General features: G+C 37.7%; 1 protein-coding gene across 3 annotated transcripts in view; it reads left to right on the forward strand.

Moving 5' to 3' along the window:
• The window catches only part of LOC113037743 (palladin-like), a 75923-nt gene that overhangs the window by 47589 nt on the left and 3177 nt on the right, over positions 1-25157 (forward strand). For 2 of the 3 annotated variants that reach the window (XM_026195089.1, XM_026195091.1), the window contains 11 exons: positions 11090-11719; positions 13467-13605; positions 14708-14809; positions 15299-15337; positions 17017-17235; positions 20021-20170; positions 20773-20861; positions 21561-21693; positions 23493-23700; positions 24257-24422; positions 24896-25029. In XM_026195089.1, coding sequence (XP_026050874.1) covers positions 11090-11719; positions 13467-13605; positions 14708-14809; positions 15299-15337; positions 17017-17235; positions 20021-20170; positions 20773-20861; positions 21561-21693; positions 23493-23700; positions 24257-24422; positions 24896-25029 — 2009 coding nt within the window. The remainder of the gene's footprint in view (positions 1-11089; positions 11720-13466; positions 13606-14707; positions 14810-15298; positions 15338-17016; positions 17236-20020; positions 20171-20772; positions 20862-21560; positions 21694-23492; positions 23701-24256; positions 24423-24895; positions 25030-25157) is intronic. The other variant, XM_026195090.1, reaches the window with a different exon arrangement.

Below are 25157 nucleotides of genomic sequence, written 5' to 3' on the forward strand. Positions count from 1 at the left end.
TATTTTCATTTGTGGATAAACTATTCCTTGTATGAGAATGGGGAGCAAGTTGTAATGAGAGAGCGGGGCACTTGTGTGTTGACAGGAAGGAAAGTGCAAGTCTTAACAGATGGTCTGGTCAAGAGCCTAAAGGTCTTTATGTCTGGACAGCGGACAGAGATGTTTGTCATATTAGACATAAAGATAGCTGTGCATGATAGACACACAATATCTGTGACACATTCTCACAGTCTCTTTTACTCTGGGAATTGCATTGTTTGCTTATGGGGTTAGTGTGTAATTTTTGTCAGATGAAAATTACTTAAAGGGATAGTTCCCTAAATTCAAAAATTCATTTGAATAAAATTAATGTACTCAACCTCAAGTCTTTTAAGCCTGTTTGAAGTTTTCTTTTGTGGAGCATAAAATATATTTTGAGAAATGTCTCAGTATTTTTATTTTTTTATTAATCAGCACCAAAATGGGTTGGTTATGAATGTACAGTATTAGGCTTTTAGAGTAAAAGTTATTGAAGTGATTGACACCAGCAGATATCGACTCGCTGTTTACTGGCTGTTATGAGTCGTTCCTGAGAATTAGCATGAGCGTTAAACAGACTGATCCTCTCTGCCAGCCGTAGGAGCGAGTCATGGGGGCGACTCATCTGCACCCCGACACAAGCACACACGCAGGCCGGGAGAGGAACACAGAAGAAGACAGAGCACTACTTAAAATAGACATTACACATCCAAAGAGAAATGATAACTGCACCCATACTCCCATTAGTCTAAAATGTGTTCACACATACACACAAAACACAGCAGAACACAATTGTCAAGAACAGAAAATGAACTGTGGGGATAAAGAGTTCCAGAACATTTTATCTACTGCAGATGTAGAAATTATCCAAGAATTGTCAGTAATCTGTGTCTACAGTGCAAGATATACAGATTTATCTGAATAAACAGTCTTAGATTAAAACAATCTTTTGAAATTCAAACAAAATGAATGACTGATGGGAGAAAGTAAGCCTTGAAGATGATCAAGGATTAAAAAATAACAACAATAATTACAAGGTTTAGACAGTGTTTTTGTTCTTTACTCTAACTTTGTTACAAAAATAACATAAAATTTTGAAATATTTACTTTTAGTCTTTCAATTGTGTGCGTGTCCAGTTTACATGCTTTAGAGGATGTTTTAAAACAAACTCATATAATTTCCAAGAGCGAGATGTTATCTAAGGTTTAGATTTGAAGGTTTAAACAGTGGAGAAAAACACAAGGCAAGCACATGGATTAGGAGTGATGTAAGTGGCTTAAATGTTGCTTTTTTGGATGTTTTATATTAAATAATCTAGATTTATTTTAATATAATGTGTTACACTGTGGCATTAATAGTTTGTTCAGTTTTTTTATAGCTGGTTTTATACAGATGTCTGCCTGTCTGTAAATCTTCTGATTAAATAAGATGTATACATTAACACCCCCTCCTAAAGTGACTGTAGAACCTCTGTGTGTAAAAATATCATAGATTTACAGGGCATAAAAAGTTCTATTTATTTCATATAACATCCACAAATTTTTTGTATTTACATTTGTTTTCAATTTTATTCATTCTTCTTTTTCAAAAAAATATGCGTTATTTTTTTTTGCAATTTTGATTAATATCTCTCAACACTAAAACGTCCCATAATTTAGTTGTGTTGACAAATGTTAAAGGATAATAAAATAATAATAAAATAATAAAAAGAATATTATACACAGTATTATTTTTTTGCATTTTATAGCTGAGCTTAAAGTTAGGCAACGGGACTTTTATTGTGTAAGTTCTTGAGTAGCCGGACTTTTATTGTGTCATTCTAGCACACAGACTGCCGTCGGTGAGTCAGAGCTGAGAGCTACAGCGAGACACAGCGTCACTCAGCGCGTGTCTGCGCGTTCAATATAAAGACAAGAGGAGCTGAGTGAGCGCCGCAGTCCTCATACACACTCTCACACACACCTGTAAGGGATTTCCTACTAGCGACGGAATAACTTTAACAAGGTGAAAAATAAGGTACAAACTTTTCTTCTATATTTAGAGTAACTTTCATGGCTGAATGTAGGTCATTTAATGAATAAGTAACTTATTTCTGTTTATTGATGCAAATCTGATATAGCCTATGTGAGAGAACATGTAACCATTTAACACTTAATGGTTAGTTATGGAATTTTTTCTCTCTGTTTATTTACTTTTTTGTGCTTAAGTTTTATTGTGGAGACCTTTTTATTTAATATTTAGGGCAGAATGTTTTACTTGCAACATAATTTAATTGGGAAAAAGTTAACAATAACAAAAGAATAGAGAGAGAGAGAGAAAGAGAGAGCTCAATCTAATCTATTGATGTGACGTCTATATATATATATGAGAATAAAAACTAGAGGATGTATATCTGATAGGATAAAGATAAAGACAAACAAAGTCTTACAAGAATACAAAGAATAGAAGAATAGAAAAAAAGAAAAGAAAACATTAAAAAAGGTACAGAAAAGAAATCCGAAATGCTCTGCTCAGTGAAAATACTGTTTTTCAGCACAGGGATTTGGCAAGAAAAGTAGGTTATTCAAACTCAAAGACTCCAAAATCTGGAAAAGATGTTATTTAAGTGGCTTTGTCTTTTGCACTTGCATTCCAAGTTTAAACAGTTAAATGTTTAGCACTTTAATGTGTGTATGGGTTGGCACTACACTCAAGTCAGCAGTAACACCATTAAATTATGGTTTGCTTAGTGGAGTTTTGGTTCATAAAGTCCATTGTACTAACCCTTTTATTGCCAGCAGAGACTGGTTTGGACTCTACCTCTCTTCGTTGCCCAGTGTGCCTTGTTTAGGGCTTATTTCCCTTCTGCTCGCTCCCCTCCCTTCTCTCTCTCTCACTTTCCCTGCTGGTAATCCCATTTGATGGTGATGGGTGATGTCTTTTCGGCCAATCTGGAGAGGAATGTCTTCGGCTCACATTCCTACAATCCAGACATACAGATATATACACACTTTGTGAGAGAGAGAGAAAGAGAGAGAGTTAGAGAGCGAGCGAGCGAGCAAGAGCAGGAGGGATGCAGTGAGACATTCTATGTGAAAAGAAAACAGTCTGGTTCTGTTTTATGTGCTGTGTGTGCATGCAATTAGAGAGAAAAAGATGGGGGAGGGTCTGAGAAAGAGATGGTGGAAGCAAAAGAGAATAATGGATTGTGCAGGTCAAGACTTTGCGACTAAAGATAAATAGAGTGGAAGAGAATGAAACAACAGTGAATGGGGCTGAAAATGAAGCGCTTTAACTTTTACTGTAACTGCAACGACTGAAGCTTTCATTCATGCTTTTCAAAGTAGTTTTAAAACTCACCTTATTAAATAGATTAAATGGGTAGGAAACAAATTTTGGTCTGTTTCGGAATTCCCAATATATTTCTATCCATCCATCCATCCATCCATCCATTTGGTTATAACAACATATGTATTTATGTGTATTTATATGTATAATAAACTATAAATCAAAAGTTTGGGATGGGCAAGATATTTTAAAATATATTCATATTTTTAATGAGTGAGGATGCATTTAATTTACCAAATTAACAGTATATAAAAAATGCATAACGTTAAAAATGTTTTTTTAAATAAACGCTGTTTTCACACTTTTTTCACGAAGATATTAATTAAAACTGTTTTCTGTATTTGTAATAGGGCTGCATGATTATGACAAACATCGAACTAAGTGGACTTTGAACTTTTGGATTTTGATTAATTGCCACTTTGAACGATTACCTAATTATGGCATCTGTAATTGTAATCGCGAATACATTTGATTAATTGTGCATCCCTAATTGGTTATAATAAGGATCATGTGACACTGATGACTAAAGTAATGGCTGCTGAGAATTCAGCTTTGCCATTACAGAAATAAGTTACATTTTAAGATATATTAAAATAGATAACAGTTGTTTCAAATTGTACAAATTTTTACTGTATGTTTGATCAGATAAATGCAGCCTTTAGTATGCATTATAAAGGTCTTTCAAAAACATCTTGCTGACCCCAAACCTTTGACCGGTAGTGTAAATATTACCCTGTCACCATCTAAAAATCACATAAAGCTAATCTTTAAAAATACTAATGGTTAACAATGTTAAAAGTAAACTATGTGATGCCTAAATTTCCTTTTATCATTTATTAAAATGAAACGTTTTTAGTCATTAAAGCATATTCTCGAAAACTTTGGCAAATCCAGTGATTATTTCCTCAAAAGCATTTTTTTGTATCATCTCAATATCTTGTAAACACGACTTTGTTTCAGGCGGACTGACAAAAAACCCTGTGTGGATCATGTCAGCCAATCAGATTAGAGCTTGCCAGTTTGAGAAAGTGCTTTCCAGTCTTGTAATTTTCAGGTTATAGAACAGACTATGGGTGGACAGGAGGGATGGAGACAGAGTTGAAAAGATGGAGAGCTGACAGACCAAAAAAGAGAGACGAAGTCTGAGATTTGGAGAATGCAAGAAGGTGAAATTATGGAATAGAAAAGAGAGGAGGAGGAAAGAGAAAGCATGAAAGTGAGAATGTGGGAGCTGGAGAAGAGAAAGAGCCTTTTTTTATTTTGGCCTGATGTCTTTATGGAAAGTTGGACATTTCCTCTAGGAGTCTGGTAGGGAGTGTAGAGCCGCTTAGGTTGGGTGGGAGCCGCATTGTGAGATCAGATCTGGGTCAAACTGCTCCTAAAGCAGGAACACGCTCAACCAATTCCAATGTAATCTGAGAAAGGACTTGAAAACTTGCGTTTCCAGACCTTTTGTGTGTGTGTGTGTGTGTGCGCGCACATATGCTGTCCACTCTATGTACTCTGTTAACCTCTTGAAAAGCTAAGGACCAAAATTACTGTAGGAGATTTCTGGAAGTTTAGTTCAGTGTAACATGGCAAGAATCCAGATGATTTTATGCGTATTAGTGGCGAGAGAATGTGTGTCCAGTGAGTGACAGCACTGCTATTACATTCAGATGTAATGGGAGGATCAGATGCAGTCTCTTGCTCTCAGTTTCTGTGCTGTTTGATGAATAAACTGTTTCTCGAAGGGTGTTTTGTGTGTGTGTGTGTGTGTGTGTGTGTGTGCGCATGCTGCAGGGAATAAAAGAGACACTAGTCCAATACCACAATTGACAGAGATACTTTTTCTTGCTGACACATGAGTCTTGTTGCAATCTAAGAACTCAAAACTCTGGGACATTGTAGGGCTGGACTGTAAATTGGAGTTAAAAAGGACAAGATCTGTTTGCGTTTTGATTGGTTAGCGTGATGGTATATAGGGTGTATTTGGATCACAGTGGAACTATAAAAGAAAGCTGAAGTCACTTAGCCGACAGTGTTTGGGTGTGGTTATAATTCAGATGTTAATCTGCTAAAAAGTGCTTTAAAGAGTGAAAGTTTGAAACGTTGAGTCTCATTTAGTTATCATAGACTAAAAAAAAAATGACAATGGGAGGATGTTTCAGTCTGTGTGTCTCAGACGTCCATCCATCCATTGTGCAGCTGTCTCATTGACTGCCAGTTTGCTAAATTACAATGTAGTCAGTTTATGAATCACTTATTTTTCAGACACTGACATGGAATCAATCACCTGAATCAATCATATTTCATCATTGAATCAGCTGGTAAACTAGAACTAATAATCCAGGGGCATGATGATGCAGTGATGATGGCTGTGGTTACAGTTGGATCCAGGTGTGCCGCTCTGCATTGTGTGTGTGTGTGTGTGTGTGTCTGCACCTTTATCTGTAATGTCTTTGTCTCTTACCAGATGTTTCTTGATCTCAGTTTGTGTACTCTATTGGATAAACACATTTCAGCTCTAGAACATTGCCACCTCTTCAGTGAAGAAGGTTTTGTTACTATAGAAGCAGAAAACATTTGTGCTTGTTCTGGCCTCTTGTTGTAGTCAGCCGTTTTAGGATAAATGTTCTTTTATTTGACAGGACCGTCCAATTTTATGCAATAATAATAATACAGAATAAAGTTTAGAAACTTGTTTTGCTCATTACTATTCCCTATTTTTGGTTGGCATGTCTTGCGCACAGACACATGCACACTCACAATGCAGGACATGCTCTGTAAACACGGAGTCCTCTAATTGTCAAATATTTAAACTCAACAACTTCCTGTCATCTTGAAGCTTTTTCCTGTGATAGCAGCTGGTTAAAAACAGTAGAAACTCCACTCACACGCCGAGCCAAAACAAAGATGCTTAACCTGACTGCAAGACACACATTATTACCATAAAATCACTCTTCTGTTACTTTTACTTTTGGTGAGTGGAAACACCTGAAAATCTGTTTCTATGCTTGTATCAATCTTCAGCAGTGATTTTAAATGATGTTCAGAGAAGCAGATATGAAATACTCAGAAGATACTCCAGTAGGACAGTGCGAGGAGATGAAAGAGTAAAAAAAAGCGTGAAGAATACACTGACCTTGTGTTTAGTGAGACTAACTAACACCAGCCCGTGTTTTATGCAGTGATATTAAAAGTCTGGATAGAAGCTGATTAGTGGTCTATTTAAACCATAATCTGCACTGACCCGTATCTCACCGTTGTTTTGTAAAGGGCACATTGGTAAACACAACTTTATGAGGTATTTCTGACTGTTTTATGGGGACACAAATGCCACTGACAAATATCACCACTTCAAAGCTAATGAGTGCATTTCTGACCTCATGTCACGCTTGTGTTTTAATGGTACAGCAAATTGTAGTGTTAAATGCAGTGTGAACATCATCAGCTCTAGGTTTTAAATTATGGTGCGGAGGAGAGAAAAAAAGACTAGCTCAACAGCTTCCTGTCGTGCATGTGATTCAAATACAATGCAACAGGCTTCGGAGGAAGATAATAACAGAAAAAAGATGTGCTACAATATGTTATGTGGATGCTTTTTATGACTTGAATGAAGTGGATTCTGAAGAAAAGAACAAAGGCATTATAATAAAATAGGCAATATAGACTTTAATAATAAACACACATTTAGTAAAATATAAAAATCACACTACCACAAGTCAGCATACAGATGCTTTATTGAAATATTGCATGATTTATTCATGCATTCTGGTATTAGTATCTGCAATTTTAGAAAGTGCTCCCTGCTATTATTTTACTTGTTTTAGTTTATTTCGCTTTAATCAAGGTTTATTGAATTACATTTTTAAAATTTAACCTCTGTGTAGACCGTTTCTGTAGCAATGATGTCTGTACAGTTCTCTGATTCAAAACAGACGATTGTGTGTTTTATGCAAGGTCAAGTGCTTCTCTGGGGTTCTCATAAAAACAGTAGGAGCTAGATTTGTGTAAGTGCATTTTATAGACCTGTAGCTAAATTAGACAGGAATGTGTGTAAGTGCATGAGTGTGTGTTTTGTGTCAGCTGAGGGGTCTGCTTCATCTCCACTAGTAACAAACCTTGTAATTTGGCAGAAAATTGAATGGGTTACTTCATGTAACCTTTGACAGAAGGCTGTGATTATTTAAGCAGTGCTGGGTGCTACCAGCATATGGATGCAGAGCCATATGCACCACTCTCCCGTTAGTAAATCACTCAAACTATGACAGAACTGACCCTGACAGCAGACTCGGCTGAGGAAGGGCTGTAGACTTGGAAAAACACAACTGGAAATGTGGCTGAAGCTGTGGTCATGTGGGCGATGTGAGTTTGAGTCACAGTTGATCCCATTCCTTACCTTCCATTCCAAAAAAGCCTCAATGTCTTGTGTAGACCTGCCATAATTTATTTATATTGTTGGAGAATCTACTTTGAAACTGTACAGTAGAGTCCTTTTAACCTTTTGAAAAAAAAAGAAAAAAGTTAGCTGCACTGTATAATAATAATAAAAAAAAAATCTAAACTACTTTGAAGCTTAATAAGGGGTGGGATGTGTTTATTTTTAAATGCACCATTATCATATAATTTTACCAGATCTTATGCTTATGCATTGATGGTTTTTAATTGAGTGAATAATTTGAGTGTTACCATTATACTTGAACAGAAAACTTTAAGCTGCATACTACAAAATAATTGAATGCATAAAAACACTGCTAAATAATTAAATTAATTTAATAATGCATTCAAAAAAATTAAACAGAATGACAGAGTCGTTTTTGAAACAAAACCATTCCTTGTTTAGGAAAACATGGTTGACTGATTGATGGAAATGAAGATTGTGATGTAGTGTTTTTCACCACTATTTGTGACCCTGGACCACAAAACCAGCACAGTTATATCTGTAGCCAAAAGTATCGTTTTTTTTTTTTATGCCAAAAATTATTAGGATATTAAGTAAAGATCATGTTCCATGATGATATTTTGTACATTTCTTACCATAAATATATCAAAACTTAATTTTTGATTAGTAATATGCACTGCTAAGAACTTAATTTGGACTACTTTAAAGGAGATTTTCTTAACATTTTTTGCAGCCTCAGGTTTTCCAATAGTTATACTGTATCTCAGCCAAATATTGTCCTATCCTAACAAACTATACATCAATGGAAAGCCTATTTATCCTATGATGTATAAATCTCAATTTCAAAAAATCCACGGTCACATTTGTTCAAGCGCCATATTACTGGAAACAGCTGAAATAATGTCACACTTTGCCTCCTGCTTATTGAACTCATCAAATATTCAAGAATTGCACTGCACACATTGTTGAATCTGTGTCTGTATACTGGTGACTGAGATTTCTCTTATGAATGATCATGATTTTAAGAAGGAAGGTACCGTAGCATTTTCTGTTTGCAGACTCAGTGCCTTTTAAGGCAATCTGATTATGTCAGCACCGGCTGACCTTCCTTCATCAACCCAGGTTTACTGGTCAGGAATTCCAGAAATGCAAAAGGAAACAATAAGTGGAGAAACCTGCGAGAGCTATTTTTAGAAAATGGCTGCCTGTGATTGAACATGATGATATTCTTTGAGTGCTGGAAACTATTAAGTGGGATATTAAGAGTCGAAGCGGTATTTCTGGAGGGGCTTGAAACGCCAGACCTTTACCGGCCATTATCCAGCAGCTTTTTTATTCAAGGGGGAGGAGGAGAAGAGAAAAGCAAAAGGATAGAGAAAAAGACAGATTAGACATGCAATTCTTACATTCTTGCAATTTAAAACTGAGAGAACAAAGGTGGTTACTTTATTATGGAATTTGAAAAAGGGATTTAAACAAAGGGAAGGAGAGAAAGCAAGAAGGTAGTGAAGTGAGAGTCTAGCCGCTGGTGCTTGGGTCTCATAACAGAGCCAAAAAAGGAATAAAAGCAAAGCAGCACAGGCAGTTGAGTCCAAGAGCCTTTCACCAGCTGCCAAAGTATTCCTGTAAAAGTGCTCTTTTGATGGATACTTGAACATATGGACAGGGAAAAAAAGAGAAAAAGGCAAGGTTTTAGGTGGTCATTTATACCTTTAATGTGGTCCAAATCACCATTTGTGCCAACAAAACAAGGTTGCATAATTTAATCTCTTCTTTTCTTCAATGAATCCTTTTATTTGGGAAACTTGCACTCTAGGTTTTAGGTTAAAGCTTGGCCAAGTATTACCAACACAAACTGAATGCTCCCTTTCTCTTTTTCTTGACCCAAACGCTGAGGATTTATCAGTTGGCTGGAGGAAGGACTTCCACCTCCATTACCAAAAAAATGGAGAGAAGGAGGGAAAACACAGTGACTCATTAGTCAACATCTGGAATTAATTAGATTAAATGGGGTTTGGAGTGTGGCTGGCCTACTACTCTGATCCCCTTGTGAAACACACACATACGAAATTACGCATTTAGTTCAAGTTTTAGGTTTCTTTACTAGCAGAAAAAATGTTGAACGCGCCTATAGGAGACCAATGATAAAATGTCAATGAAAAGCTTCTGGACTTAGGTTTTCTGTTTGTTGAGGCTCACAGAAAGTGTCTAGAAGTTGCCAAAAAAAAAAAAAAAAAAAAAGGCAGCGGGAGAGTGGGGCTGAGTCTGCAGAAGAGATACAAATTATGTTTAGAACAAAACATGTCTTCCAGGGACAAGAATTCAGATTTTGGAAAACTATGACTGTAGGAAGCAAATATCTAATGTTTAGCAGAGAAAAGGACAACGTGGACGTCAGTGTTGCTGTAAATGTGGGTGAACCATGAGGCCAAACATTGGACAGATAACACTCAATCATCAGCCCACACCCATATTCACACGACAAACTGAGATCTCCATCTCATCCTTTTCCATCCCGTTTACAGGCTGTTGACAGTGTAGTTTAAACTTTACCCAAGATAGCATATCACTCGCTTTACAGTGGGCTGTAGTTTCCTTCCCAGAAACTCAGCACAAATACACACAGACATGCATTACCGCACAAACAACTAGGCATGAAATCTTCTGCCTGTATGGAGCTGAACACACACATTTGTATGTGCATTCAAAGATCTCCTTTATAGTAACAGTCACCGTGATTTTGCCAAGTACGACATGTTCCTGGATCAACATCTTTTGTTGATCCTGGATCAACATTATTATAAAAAATATAGACAAATCCCTATCCCTAAACCTAATCCTACCCATAATTTATTCCTAAAATCAGTGGGAAATTATAGCTGATTAACAAGTATGTATAAGCACCTAACCCTGATTTTAAGCCTAAAACAGATATTTCCTTAAAGGTTATATCTCAATTCTGATTTGTTGATTGGAATTTTGTTCCAGGATATACAAGGATGTATATCCTACTCTACTACTACTATAAAATAAAAATTATATATAAAGGATACAAATGTCCATAAAACCCACATTTTATTAAGCATGTTCAGATTTATCATATGATAAGAATTTTTTTTTCTGTCATGGGTTTTGGCTGGAATGCTGTATTGAGTAATCAGGACCGGAACTATCAGTTTTATAATTGTGTACACCGTCATATTTAGCCAGGTTTAGTCGCAGCAAACATGCTCTGCAAACGTCATCTCAAGATTTTTATATTAGTCGGGTCAATGTTTGTCAGGTTGTGCAATTATAGTAAAAATGTGTATAGTTAGTGATGCTAAACACTCCCATTTGTTTAATTGTCATCCTTTCAGGAACGCGGCACAACTGAAGCAACTTCAAGATCAGATCCTTCTGGAGCAGCAACAGCAGCCTCCCCCTCCTCAGGAAGTCCCGCCTCCGCCTCCATCTCCGCCTCTCCCACCTCCTCCTTCCTTCCAGGAGCTGGAGAGTAGCACCATGCAGACAAGCACCTTCAACTACGCCCGGCCCAAGCAGTTCATCGCTGCTCAGAGTCCCACAACAAGCGGGGGACCGATGGGATACAGCACGCAGTCCTCGACCTCCTCGAGCTCCAGTCCGCTGTCCCCCACACCGTCCCACAAACCTTTCAGCCGCGTCACCCTTCCGCTCTTCCAGCAGCAGCCGTCACTGTCCAAAGGAAGCAGCGTGGAGTCTCCCAGCTCGCCTTCTTTCCCACCACCCCCTCCGCCCTTTCTCAGCTCCAGCACTCTATCCTCTCCTGGTGGCTTGCCACAGGACTTCCCTCCTCCACCTCCGCCGCCTCCTCCACCTGTCACATCAAGCCCCACTCGCTCAGACACCTCCTCGCCCTTCACGTCCACTCCACAGTCCCCAGCCGGGTTTCTGGTATCGGTGCTTCCGGCCACACCACCTCCACCACCAGTGAATGCATTGGGGCTGCCCAAGGGTAATGGCACAGTGTGAGTATCCGAAATCATCTGTTTGAAACACATCCCAAATGCTTTTTGAAGGTGTGCACTCATCTGCTTAAACAACACACAGAAACAAATGTTACTACCTAAAAATCTCAGATCCAGGCAGTGATTAATCTTCTATGAATCATTCAAATATTTGTATCTGGGATGCCATGAGCCTAGTAGCTAATTGAAAGCACATTTGAGTAGCGCCTTGGACCCAACAATTGTTTTCCTTGCTTTGCGACTTTTCTATACTATATAAAGACAGAGCGCTTCATCATGAGCTACAACAAAACACTATCATGGGCTAATAAAGTGAACACATGGGCTGATGAGTAATTTGGAGTGCAGCTCCTGCTTTCCAGCTGCATGGAAGACATGTACTGTATGCATTCTTACATGACATGTTTATGGAGAGACTAGGATCAATGGGAGCTGAGGAACAGTGAGGGTAAGGACTGTGTATTATAGAGATTTGCTCTCCTTCTCAAGCCTACAGAAATGTAAAGCACATAGGTTTAGTTGAGAATGAGTGTTTTTAAATGGATAACAAAAAAATAATCTGCTCACTCTTTTGTTTTAAACCTGTATGACATTCTTTATTCTGTTGTACACAAAAGGAGAATTTGTGTTTTTACAGAATATCCAAAATGCTAGGAGACAGCCAGTGACCATTAAGCTCCAAAAAGATCCAAAAACTTTTATTATTGTACAGTATGCATCACAATGCACTAGATGAATATGGTAGAAATTATTTTGAGATTTTAAAGACTTATTTATTGTCATTTTGGAACTTGACAGACCAGTATTATTATTGAAACTTAATATATTAAAATAAAAAAGTTACCTTTTGTAATTTAAGAATTTGTAGTTTAAGTACTAAAATGACTAAAACTGAAATAAAATCAAAAGCACATAACACAATAAAATTACTAAAATGTAAATCTAAAATATAAAAGCAATTCGGAATATTAAAAAATACTATAATAGTTTATAAATAATGTTAAAATAACACGGGGAGAGACAACCTCTAGTCGCAGTACACTTTCATTAATGAACAGTGTTTCACATTGTCTTATTCAAGATGGGTGGGTAAACAATGACAAAATGTTTATTTAAACTGTTTATTTGAAAGGTATTTAATCTGTTACATCTCACAATTATGGCCCTCTCTCCTTCATATAAACATACATGTGATGCACGATGTTGCTCACAATTTATGATTGGGTTCTTCAGTGAAGATGGTCTTTCTGTTGAACTTGAGTTTAAAACACTCATCCAGAGTTTTTGTCTTCAAAGCTGCTGCTCCTATCATCCACCTCTTCATCTCCATTTTCTTCATTATCTTCCACTAGTTCATTCGCCTCTCTCTCTCTTCCTGGCATTCCAGAGCCAGAGGGGAAAGATAAGAGACCGCAGTGGAATTTTAAAACACACACAAACAGATAACAAAATGTATTTTTGCCTTCCAGTGTATATGCAAAAAATATGTCCCACTATCTTCTCGTCAGTGCCAACTTTCGTATTAAAAGCTGTGGTTCTGTTCATTTGTGTATATGTGTTAATTCTAGCCTCTATCTGGGAAGGTTTTATGGACTGGGAAATATAATTCGAGCAACTAGCAACAGTTTAACACTTGTTTCTGTGTTTAGAAAGTCAACAGCTACTGATTATGTACTTAGAGAAATGCTTAGTCTGCTGTCTGTTGATTTAAAGTTAATACAATTATTTTCTGATTGTGTTTTAACAGGGCTTTGCCACGCAAGTCTACACCCCGCACACAACGCGTCATCTCTGATTCAGATATCCAGGGCTCCAAAGATGCTGTCATACAAGACCTGGAGAGAAAACTACGCTTCAAAGAGGAGAGACTCAGCAATGGACAGCAGGTGTGTGTGAGAGAGGTCTTATGTTTGCATTACTAAATAATTATAGTACATTAATAGTACTACCATACTAGCCTTACAAATGTTACAATCTTGAATGTAATGTAGTCTAACCAATAACAAGTTTGTGAATATTTGGTCATTAATTTTCTTTTAAAGGCATAGTCCACCCCCCTCAACAAATGTAATAAATAATGTCATAACTCACCTTCATGTTGTTCTAAAATGCGTGGAGTGAAAGCAAAAGAAAAATAAAACTTTTCCGAGCAATACAATGGAAATAAATGTGAGCCAATGTTATTTTAGAACTCTCTTTATACTGTTACAGCATGTATTAATATTTTGAATTAGCTGTTATTTTTATATTTTAAGTACATTTTTAGTTTGTAATTTAGTGAAACATTTTTTAAAAATCAGTTTTTAGTTATTACAATGATTTTTTATATTTTTAGTTAACAGTTACTAAATTGATGGGAATGGATCAATCTCCAAAAATGGAGAGAAAATCTAATGCTGTAAAATCGATTAATCGACACCAAAATAAAAAGTTTTTTTTAAATAATATATATTTGTGTTTCATAAATGTATACATGTAGATACATTTAAATATACACAGTACACACACATATATTAAGTAAACAAACTTTTATTTTGGATTCGATTAATTTCAATTAATCGACTTGACAGTACTAAAACAAACATAAAAGTAGTCCATCTAACTCTAAGCCATAAGAAGAGATAACACACAAGAACCAGTGACACTTGATGCTGAATCTTATGTTAAATGTCATGCTAGTTCAAATATATATATAAAATTATTTTTCAGTATTCAGTGTAACTTTTTATTTTTATAAAATACAGCTAGTAAATGGAGAAAATGATCTTCCACCACCAGCTCCTCCAACTGAAATGGTCAATCACTACAGAAATCCTGTAAATCAACCCACAGTGCATAGCAAAAACCACCACATGTTCAGCACGACTAATAGCTTTGAATTCATTTGTACAGGCCACCAAATAATCGCAATGCTTTCGCGTTTGTGAGTGTGTGTGTTTTCTCACACACTAACCCAGGCTCTGACAGATTAATCCTGCTTGCTTTCAGAGGTTAACCTATGAGGAGAAGATGGCCCGCAGACTGCTGGGTGCTGACAATGCTGCCACAGTGTTTAACACGCAGCAGGTGGAGGAGGAGCCAGTCACACAGGTATAAACCCAACACACAAACCCACCTACACAACACCCCCATTGTGTCACAGTAAACCAAGCAATTGTTTGTAATTGGCTGTTTTTTTTTTAAACATGGGTTATAAAAAAAAAAATGCATTCATTACAAATGGCTCCACACACTTTTCCCACTGACTACCAGTGTATGGCAAGGCTGTTGGATGTAGTTTGTGGTTTGCCTGCTTGCTTGTAAATGCATCTTAATTCGGCTAATAGCGGCGAGCTCCCGCATGTGCTTATGCATCGGGTACATTTTAAAGTGATGTCATTTTGGCAAGGAGAGCGTGTCAGCGAGGCATTTTGGAGGTGTGTGAGCAGGTAAGTTCATAAAAGCAGGATTAGCAGCCCAACACAGACACACATTGACAGTAATGTGTGTGATTGTGCACTTTGGTGCAATAGGTGTGTAATCCACGCAGGATGTGACATCATCCTCAACCCCTCTGCCTGTTTTCTGATCTCTCTACAGGAAGGCAGCTCAGCTGACTCAGAGTCTGTCCCTCAAAAGGTTATTCATACTCTTCCCGTCTATTACAAACATCAAGCAGCGGCCTGTCTGTCCTCCTTGTATTTCACTCTGCTCTCAGTCTGCCTCACCGCTGTATTTCCCTTTTCGTTACCTCACGAGACCACCCCCAGTTGTTTAATTCTCTCACCCCCTCCGTGTGTGGTCACCCTCATGTTTTGGCCAGTCCCTACTGTTTGTGATGGTGTGTTTACTGTATCCACTTGTGTTTTCTTCTGTGTCTCTGTTTATGGAATATTTGTGTTTTGATTAAGTCCTTGACAGCAATTGATTAATATTGGACTCTCCGCGTAAATCATCATATACAGAGATTTACACTGCGATCTCACTGATCAAATAAGCAGTGTATTCAGTGTTTGTATTGAACCAAAACTCTATTAACAAATGTTTCTTTTGCACCAAATTCGAAAGGATCATGTAACATAGAAGTCAGGAGTAATGGCTGCCTAAAAGTCAGCTTTGCCATCACAGGAATAAATTATATTTTTTATAATATTTGTATTTTAAATTATAATAATAGTCCAGAATATTGCTGTTTTACTTTATTTTTTGATCAAATAAATCGAGTCTGTTAATACAAAAAAAAAAAAAAACTGCAAAAATAAAAATAAAATTATAACTGACTTCAAACATATGTTAGATATATGATCACCGCTATTTATTTTATAATGAAATCTGTTATTCACATCATCCTTCATTGTATTTTAGCCGTTGTATAAAATTTCTGATGACGATGAAGGGGTTTATTTTGTGATAATGACTGACTGCACATTTCCCCACTTATTACACAGATACTTTACAGAAGGTTAAACGGACATGAAATAGAATGTGATTCGAATTTATTTTATGTAAGAAGAAAAAGTAAAACTATTTCTGCATAGTATAAAAATAATACAGTAATTTCCCTTGGACAGCAGTCGATTATGCAGTTTAGCGATCATTATACAAAAACATTTGGCCACCATTACGGCCAAACAATATCATATGAGCAATAAAAATGTGAAAGAACAGTGCTGGGTGCCTAACATCATGTGTCTTGTTATTGCTAACTGATCAGAGACCGCATGCGTCTGCTTCACACATTTCCTGCCCTCGAGTGGAGACACTAAAATGCACATGCTTCTCTTCCTCTGAACTGTGGGAAGTGGATATGCTGTTAATGTTGTGCCATAAATTTCAAGTGTGCTTAGCTTTCCACACACATCCTTGGGCAAATAGCGGTTGTCTGTGTGTGTGTTTGCATAGGATATGTGCATGTGTGTGTGTTTTTGGGAGGATGTGGCTGGACGTGCAAGAGAACAAGATGGAGAGGGTGCGTTCGTTGTCTACATATGTAGCTATGATGGTGTGTGTGTGTGTGTGTGTGTGTGTGTTTTTCTTGCTGCAGCTGTGTCTTAAACCTGCAATTACTGTTGTGATGTGTCATCAGCACACACTTTTCTCCAGATGTTCCTTCTGCCTGCAGAGTGAAATAAAAAGAAACAGAAGACTAGAAACAGACCAGATGAAAGGGCAATAAGACTTGGATACAGGACTGAATAGATTATAGGACACCGTGATGAGAGGATGTGTGCCTGAATGAATAAAATGAGTGATTGAATGAGTTAGTAAGTTGAGGAGAAGGGCGTAAGTTCAAGTCTTTGTGTTTGTTTGTGTGACAGGAGTATAAAGTGTCCAGCTTCGAGCAGCGGTTGATCAGCGAGATCGAGTTCCGTCTGGAGCGCTCGCCTGTGGAGGAATCTGACGATGACGTTCAGCATGATGAAGACAGTCCCGGAGAGGTCGCACCGTTCTTCGATCAGAAGCTCAAGCATTACAAAGTCTTCGAAGGAATGCCTGTGACCTTTAGCTGCAAGGTGATTGGAGACCCAAAGCCAAAGGTGAGAGGTCATCACCCATGCAGTCTAACTCTCTTGACATGTTTACGTTCTTGTTGCTTGTAATCAGATCCTTGTCAATGACTTCCATGAAAATGCTAATTTTGTGTTTATGACTATAATCTCAGCAGGTAGAAAACTTATTTAAAAAAGAAAATGTAGTTACCCTTAGACTATCCAAGATGTGCATGCGTTTGTTTCTTCATTAGAACAGATCTGAAGAAATTTACATTTAGATTTCTTGGTCACCAACGGATCCTCTGCAGTGAATGGGTGCCGTCAGATTGAGCAGCTGATAAAAACATCACAATAATCCACACAACTCAATCAATTAACATCTTGTGAAGCCGAAAAGCTGCATGTTTGTAATAAATTCATCAAATTCAAGATTTTTTTTTTAAGTGTAAATGATTGCATCCAACTAAAACCCAAGTCCTCTATCTAGAATAATGCTTTCTCCAAAGAAAAAGTTGTCTTTTCTGAATCAGGAAAGAGATATACAGTATTGTTCAAAATAATAGCAGTACAATGTGACTAACCAGAATAATCAAGGTTTTTCGTATATTTTTTTATTGCTACGTGGCAAACAAGTTACCAGTAGGTTCAGCAGATTCTCAGAAAACAAATGAGACCCAGCATTCATGACATGCACGCTCTTAAGGCTGTGCAATTGGGCAATTAGTTGAATTAGTTGAAAGGGGTGTGTTCAAAAAAATAGCAGTGTGGCATTCAATCACTGAGGTCATCAATTTTGTGAAGAAACAGGTGTGAATCAGGTGGCCCCTATTTAAGGATGAAGCCAACACTTGTTGAACAAGCATTTGAAAGCTGAGGAAAATGGGTCGTTCAAGACATTGTTCAGAAGAACAGCGTACTTTGATTAAAAAGTTGATTAGAGAGGGGAAAACCTATAAAGAGGTGCAAAAAATGATAGGCTGTTCAGCTAAAATGATCTCCAATGCCTTAAAATGGAGAGCAAAACCAAAGAGACGTGGAAGAAAACGGAAGACAACCATCAAAATGGATAGAAGAATAACCAGAATGGCAAAGGCTCAGCCAATGATTACCTCCAGGATGATCAAAGGCAGTCTGGAGTTACCTGTAAGTACTGTGACAGTTAGAAGACGTCTGTGTGAAGCTAATCTATTTTCAAGAATCCCCCGCAAAGTCCCTCTGTTAAAAAAAAGGCATGTGCAGAAGAGGTTACAATTTGCCAAAGAACACATCTACTGGCCTAAAGAGAAATGGAGGAACATTTTGTGGACTGATGAGAGTAAAATTGTTCTTTTTGGGTCCAAGGGCCACAGGCAGTTTGTGAGACGACCCCCAAACTCTGAATTCAAGCCACAGTACACAGTGAAGACAGTGAAGCATGGAGGTGCAAGCATCATGATATGGGCATGTTTCTCCTACTATGGTGTGGGGCCTATTTATCGCATACCAGGGATCATGGATCAGTTTGCATATGTTAAAATACTTGAAGAGGTCATGTTGCCCTATGCTGAAGAGGACATGCCCTTGAAATGGTTGTTTCAACAAGACAATGACCCAAAACACACTAGTAAACGGGCAAAGTCTTGGTTCCAAACCAACAAAATTAATGTTATGGAGTGGCCAGCCCAATCTCCAGACCTTAATCCAATTGAGAACTTGTGGGGTGATATCAAAAATGCTGTTTCTGAAGCAAAACCAAGAAATGTGAATGAATTGTGGAATGTTGTTAAAGAATCATGGAGTGGAATAACAGCTGAGAGGTGCCACAAGTTGGTTGACTCCATGCCACACAGATGTCAAGCAGTTTTAAAAAACTGTGGTCATACAACTAAATATTAGTTTAGTGATTCACAGGATTGCTAAATCCCAGAAAAAAAAATGTTTGTACAAAATAGTTTTGAGTTTGTACAGTCAAAGGTAGACACTGCTATTTTTTTGAACACACCCCTTTCAACTAATTGCCCAATTGCACAGCCTTAAGAGCGTGCATATCATGAATGCTGGGTCTTGTTTGTTTTCTGACAATCTACTGAACCTACTGGTAACTTGTTTGCCACGTAGCAATAAAAAATATACTAAAAACCTTGATTATTCTGGTTAGTCACATTGTACTGCTATTATTTTGAACAATACTGTATGCACAGATCTTGCACAATTTACAAGTGAGAACAGTCCAAATTGGTTCTTAATAAGAATGTTGCATGGATCTGGATTTAAGAAGGGAAGAGGGGATGAGCTTTTTCTCTGGAGCAAGTGTTATTCTGGATTATGGACTATGGTTTAAAGTTAAAACGCCTCGATAGATTTGTTTCTTACAAACACACAGCTTTTCACGATACATTAACCGATGAACTTAATGTGTGTATCACTTGTGAATTATTGTGATGCTTTTATCAGCTGTTAAACACCAGTTCGTTTTTTATTTATTTATAATATTTTTATTTGAGTCTATTTATACTGCATATTGTTGGACATACAGTAGTGGCTCACAGCATGGAGGTTATTTAGTTGTTTTGTTAGAGAGGTGACTGGGATGATGGGAATGGTGGTTTATCATCTGTGGGCTGGTTTCATCAGAAGCTCTGCTCTGCTTCACTTCTAAAATTCCAGCCATATATGGCCGTCTCGCTTTCATTGTGTCTCTCTCTAACTTACCATGAGACCACAGTAATGACTGTGTGATGACAGCAGACTTAATAACAGAAGTGATGAAGAAGAGGGAGAAAAAAGAATCAATGGTACAAGCTCTGGAGTGTTGCATAACCATGTATATATATGTGTGTGTGTTTTGAAGGTGTACTGGTTTAAAGACGGAAAGCAGATCTCAAAGCGCAGTGAACACTACCGTATCAGTCGTGATCCAGACGGCACATGTTCCCTGCACACAGCGGCTGCCTCGCTAGATGATGACGGGAACTACACCGTGATGGCAGGCAACCCGGCGGTGAGATGAGATTTGTGTGTGTGTGTGTATGTGTTTATTATATAGTTTTAATTGCAGATGCTAACAATGCAATCAAAAAGATCAATTCTCTGTATTTTCACACATGCAACACAACATTCCCTAGTAGAACATGAATGTCTCAAAAAATTGGAGACAAGCCATACAGCCAAATTTCATAAGGTGATAATTTTGTGTTTACATGTTAGCTATGAAAAATATATAATACCTTTTATCTGAGTTTGATCTCTTTTGATTGTTTTTTTTTCTTTCTCACATTCACGTACACATATACAGTACACACTTTCTCAAGTGGCTAGTCAGCATGAGCAGTGTTTTGGTGGAGACGGATAAACATTGGTAGTCAGGCGGAAGTGACTGACCAGAAGCAAGAAAAAATCTACAGCCTTTGGAAGATCAAGAAGTTCATACACATTCAGATACATTCCATCTTAAAATTGATCACAATGCATGCACAATGCATGTATACTTAGTTATGTGTCATGCATGTCAATATTCTTTCTTCTTATTATCGCTAAGAAAAGCATAAACGGTCAGTTTCTTAACTCAAATGTTGCTCTCTTTGTCTTGTCTTTTTGTTTTAGGGGAGAGTGAGCTGTACTGGAAGGATGATGGTCCAGGCTGTGAACCAAAGGGGGAGAAGTCAGCGCTCCACACCTGGACACATCCGCAGGTATATAAGCAGTTTCTGTTTCTAAACAGTAGATCCAGGATCAGGTTTGCTCTGTGGGACTAGCACTAATAGAGGGTGTGTCCCATGTAAAAAAAACAAAACAACTGTGGATTCTGGACAATGATGCAAGGACCATGTTAAGATGTCTTTTGTGCAGAATAGAATATATGAATCTTTTTGAACGGGTGGGGTTTCCTCTGGATTAGATATAATATATCTGGCCATTCAGGTCTTTGAGGTTTTATTATGTTTGATTGACAGTGTCAATAGTCTCTGAATTCAAAGCTGTGTGCCAACCTATCATTAGTTGTAAAAACTAGATATGATTTCCTGCACAAAGTAAGCTCTTCATTAAAAAAATATTTAAGAAAATAAAATATAATACATATATTACAGGCACATTTTTATGATTTTTAAAATGTCACCTGCTGTGCTGTTAGATAATACCTTTTACCTTAAAATAGTGATTTTTATCCAATCCTATCTTTACCCTATTGAATATTTAAAAATGGTATAAAATGTCATTATTTTGACAATCTGTTAATTGATATTAAATTCATTGAAGCAAAATAATTTATTTACCAAAAAACATTAGTCAACCATGTTTTTTATTATTATAATTATAATTTTTACATTTCATTGTTCACAATGAAAACGTGAACATAGTTGACTTTTTTCGTTTCGTTTTTTCTTCCCCAGACCACGCTCAAGGTCCAGAGACAGCGGTGATGAGAATGAGAATATTCAGGAACGTCACTTCCGCCCTCATTTTCTGCAGGCCCCCGGTGACCTTATTGTGCAGGAGGGTAAACTCTGCCGCATGGACTGCAAGGTGACCGCACAAGCACTGCCTTAAAATGTGTGACCATGCTGACTGTACATCTCACTGTACATAACACTTAATACATGGTTACCGTATTTTTCGGACTATAAGTCGCACTGTACTATAAGTCGCATTTGTTTAGAACCAAGAACAAAGAGAAAACATTACCATCTCCAGCCGCGAGAGGGCGCTACAGGAGCAATGAGCAGCATAGAGCGCCCTCTCGCGACTGTAGACGGTAATGTTTTCTCTTGGTTCATTTCTCTCGGTTTCGTAATGACAATGTCCCTTTAATATGTAAATAAATGCATGAGCATTTCAGAGGCTAGATGAAACAATCCTTTGTGTGATTTATGGGAAGAGTTTTCTCCCTCTGCATTGTGAAGAAAAGGAATCTTGAAGTTGGTGTTTCATCACTTCTAAAATGATAAATGGACTTGAGTGAAAAGCTGGAATTATCCTCCGGTTTCTCTCTCTTTCTCATATCGAGTTTTCATCCTTCTGTCCGATATGTTTCCATTGGCTTACCGCTGTCTCTGAAGACTGTCCTCTCTATCCTCTGTTCCTCCCTCTGTCTCTTCCGCTGTTTTGTTTGACCCATTTTTCTTTGTTTCCCTTCATTTGCCGCGTTTCTCATGACACCCACACCACCCTTTCATATTTTTGTTTTAGAACGTTGTCATCTGTCTGTCCATCCATCTACCTATCTCAAGGAACTATAACTATACATATAATATTTAGCCACTCAGTTTGAAAATCAACAATCAAGGCTTTTTCAGTGAACATTAGGAAAACAAACTTCAATTTGAAATTATTTCAGTCCTTGTTTGTGGAAAATATCTTTTGGTTTCTCTCAGTCTCTCTTTTTTTCTTGTTACTTCATTGTTTTTAATTAATTTTTTCCTCACAGTTCTGATTTATTCTACCTGTTATCTTTTTATCTGTCCCCTCTCTCTTTTCTCTCTCTCTCTCTCTCTCTCTCTCTCTCAGGTTGTTGTTTTACATTCTGTTTCTTTCCCATGTCTGGCTGTGATCTGTGTATATCAGAATAAAGGCTCGCTGTGACATAGAGGGATTCACACGCTATAAAAATACCCTGATTAATAATGCACTCATGCACAGCGCCCTTAATGTCAATGGTATTTATAGAACCGATTTATTTCTTCTGGCTTTGAGGCTTTCCAAACTTTCCAGGCCACAAATGTCCCTAGATGCAGTTCAGGAGGTCTAAAATCAAAGGGCCTTTTTTCCCAGTTCAAGTTCTCTGCTTTTTCACTTAAACAGTCTGTTCTTTCAATGTGAGTCATGAACACACTCAAGTTGGGTGTAGTGAGATGGGTGATGGACATTGTAAGCATCACACTGGGAATATGCACACCCAGGGGAGCGGCACTTGAGCAGTGCGTTCACAAACGTCATGAATGTTCTTAGGAACATCACAACAAATGCAGATGGACAAACGAGCATCTCAGTCCCTCTCGGCCCCATGCATAAACACACAAACACATGCACACATTCATAAACCAATATAAACGCATTGACTGGTGGTCTGTTGCTGACACACCTTCGGGTGGAGCAGGTGTTGTGTTTCTCAGGAATGTGAGAGTTGTTGAAAAAGAGCTGAGGCATTGTGCACAGACTGATTTCCCATGAGAACCGCACGCATACAGCCACCAGATATAAGCACTAGTATTAGGGTTGCAAATCCTTTAAAAGAGGCAATTGCACCATAATTTACATTTTATAGAAGAGTGGGAAAGAACAGATTTAGCTGAAAACAGTTGATTGACTTTGTCTTTCAAACATAGGTAAGTGGCCTGCCAACCCCTGACCTCATCTGGCAGCTGAATGGCCAGACCATCCGTCCAGACTCCTCCCACAAGATGCTGGTGAGGGAGAACGGGGTTCACTCATTGGTCATCGAGCCTGTCACTAGCAGAGATGCAGGAGTTTACACGTGCATCGCCAGCAACAGAGCAGGACAGAACTCATTCAACCTAGAGCTCATTGTTGCAGGTACACAATCATTCTCATCATCTGCTCAACCATAGAGTACAACTAGTAATGGAAGACACTGTACTAAGATTGTATTGTAAATTATAATAAAATGTAAATAAAAATAACGAGATGCATGCCATTCTGGTGAAAAAAATCTAATAAAATGTACATTAGTGAAGAAAAGGTTGGGGTTGATAAGATTATTTAAAAGTATTTTATGTTTACCTAGGCTGCATTTGTTTGATCAAAAATACAGTAAGAAATCAGTCATGTTGTGAAATATTATTACAATTTAAAATAACTTTTTAATGTAATTTATTCCTGTGGAAAAGTTGCATTTTTCAGCAGCCATTTCTCCAGTCTTCAGTGTCACAGGATCCTTCAGAAATCACTCTAAAATGCTGATTTGCTGCTTAAGAAACACTTCTTTAATCATCAATGCTTATATTTTCAAACGTATATTCTTTCACAAGTTATATTTTAAATATATTTGTTTACATCAATACGTAATAGTTTAGATTTGTTATTTATTCTTTTTTTTTTATCTTGTTCATTTTCTTTTCTTTTGTTTTAGCCAAAGAGATGCATAAAGCTCCGTGTTTCATTGAGAAACTCCAGAACACAAGTGTGGCTGAGGGTCACCCAGTGCGTCTGGAGTGCCGTGTGTCTGGAGTCCCGTTCCCACAGATCTTCTGGAAGAAAGAGAACGAGTCCTTCACTCATAACACAGACAGGATAAGGTACTGTAGGAGACCTTGGGCAAATCAAAGCCCTCCTACAGCCATTCCAAACTACAGTTTAGCTAAAGCACTACTTTTATTTTATAGCATATTGTATTTTATCACGTTAAACACTATTTACTCTGTAGATGCATTTAAAAACTCACTGTGCACTACTAGCCTGTATATGGCAGCTGTTAGAAGGCTGGTATTTAAAGTGCCTACATGTGTGTATACTGATAAAAAGACCCTTGTAAAAGACACATACACACACAGTAACCTCACCACAGGCGCTACTGTCTGCACCACCTCAGAGAGACGAGAGCAGTTACTCACAAGCTGTAAAGTCTCCAGTCATTGTTTGTGGACACGGTTTGCTCATAAGGATTCAAAGCAAAGTAATATGGCTGTGCAGCCTAAATAAACAATCCTGGCATATCATTCAAATGCTTTGTTGCTACTTTCTCATTCTGATGTTCAATTCTATTTCCCAGCATGCACCAGGACAACTTCGGTTACCTCTGTATGATCATCCAGCCGGCTCTGAAGGAAGACGCAGGCTGGTACACAGTTTCAGCTAAGAACGAAGCTGGCATCATCTCCAGTACGGCACGTCTCGACGTACACGGTTAGTCAAACACACCGCGGAAAGGGATCTTAAGAATGCATGCAACAATGCTGAGTTATGATTGGTAAAAGACCAAAGTACACTAAATACAGACTAAGCAGTTGGAGCGGTTTATCTGATCAATGTGC

Source organism: Carassius auratus, chromosome 20 (assembly GCF_003368295.1).
Source record: "Carassius auratus strain Wakin chromosome 20, ASM336829v1, whole genome shotgun sequence".
Lineage (NCBI taxonomy): Eukaryota > Metazoa > Chordata > Actinopteri > Cypriniformes > Cyprinidae > Carassius > Carassius auratus.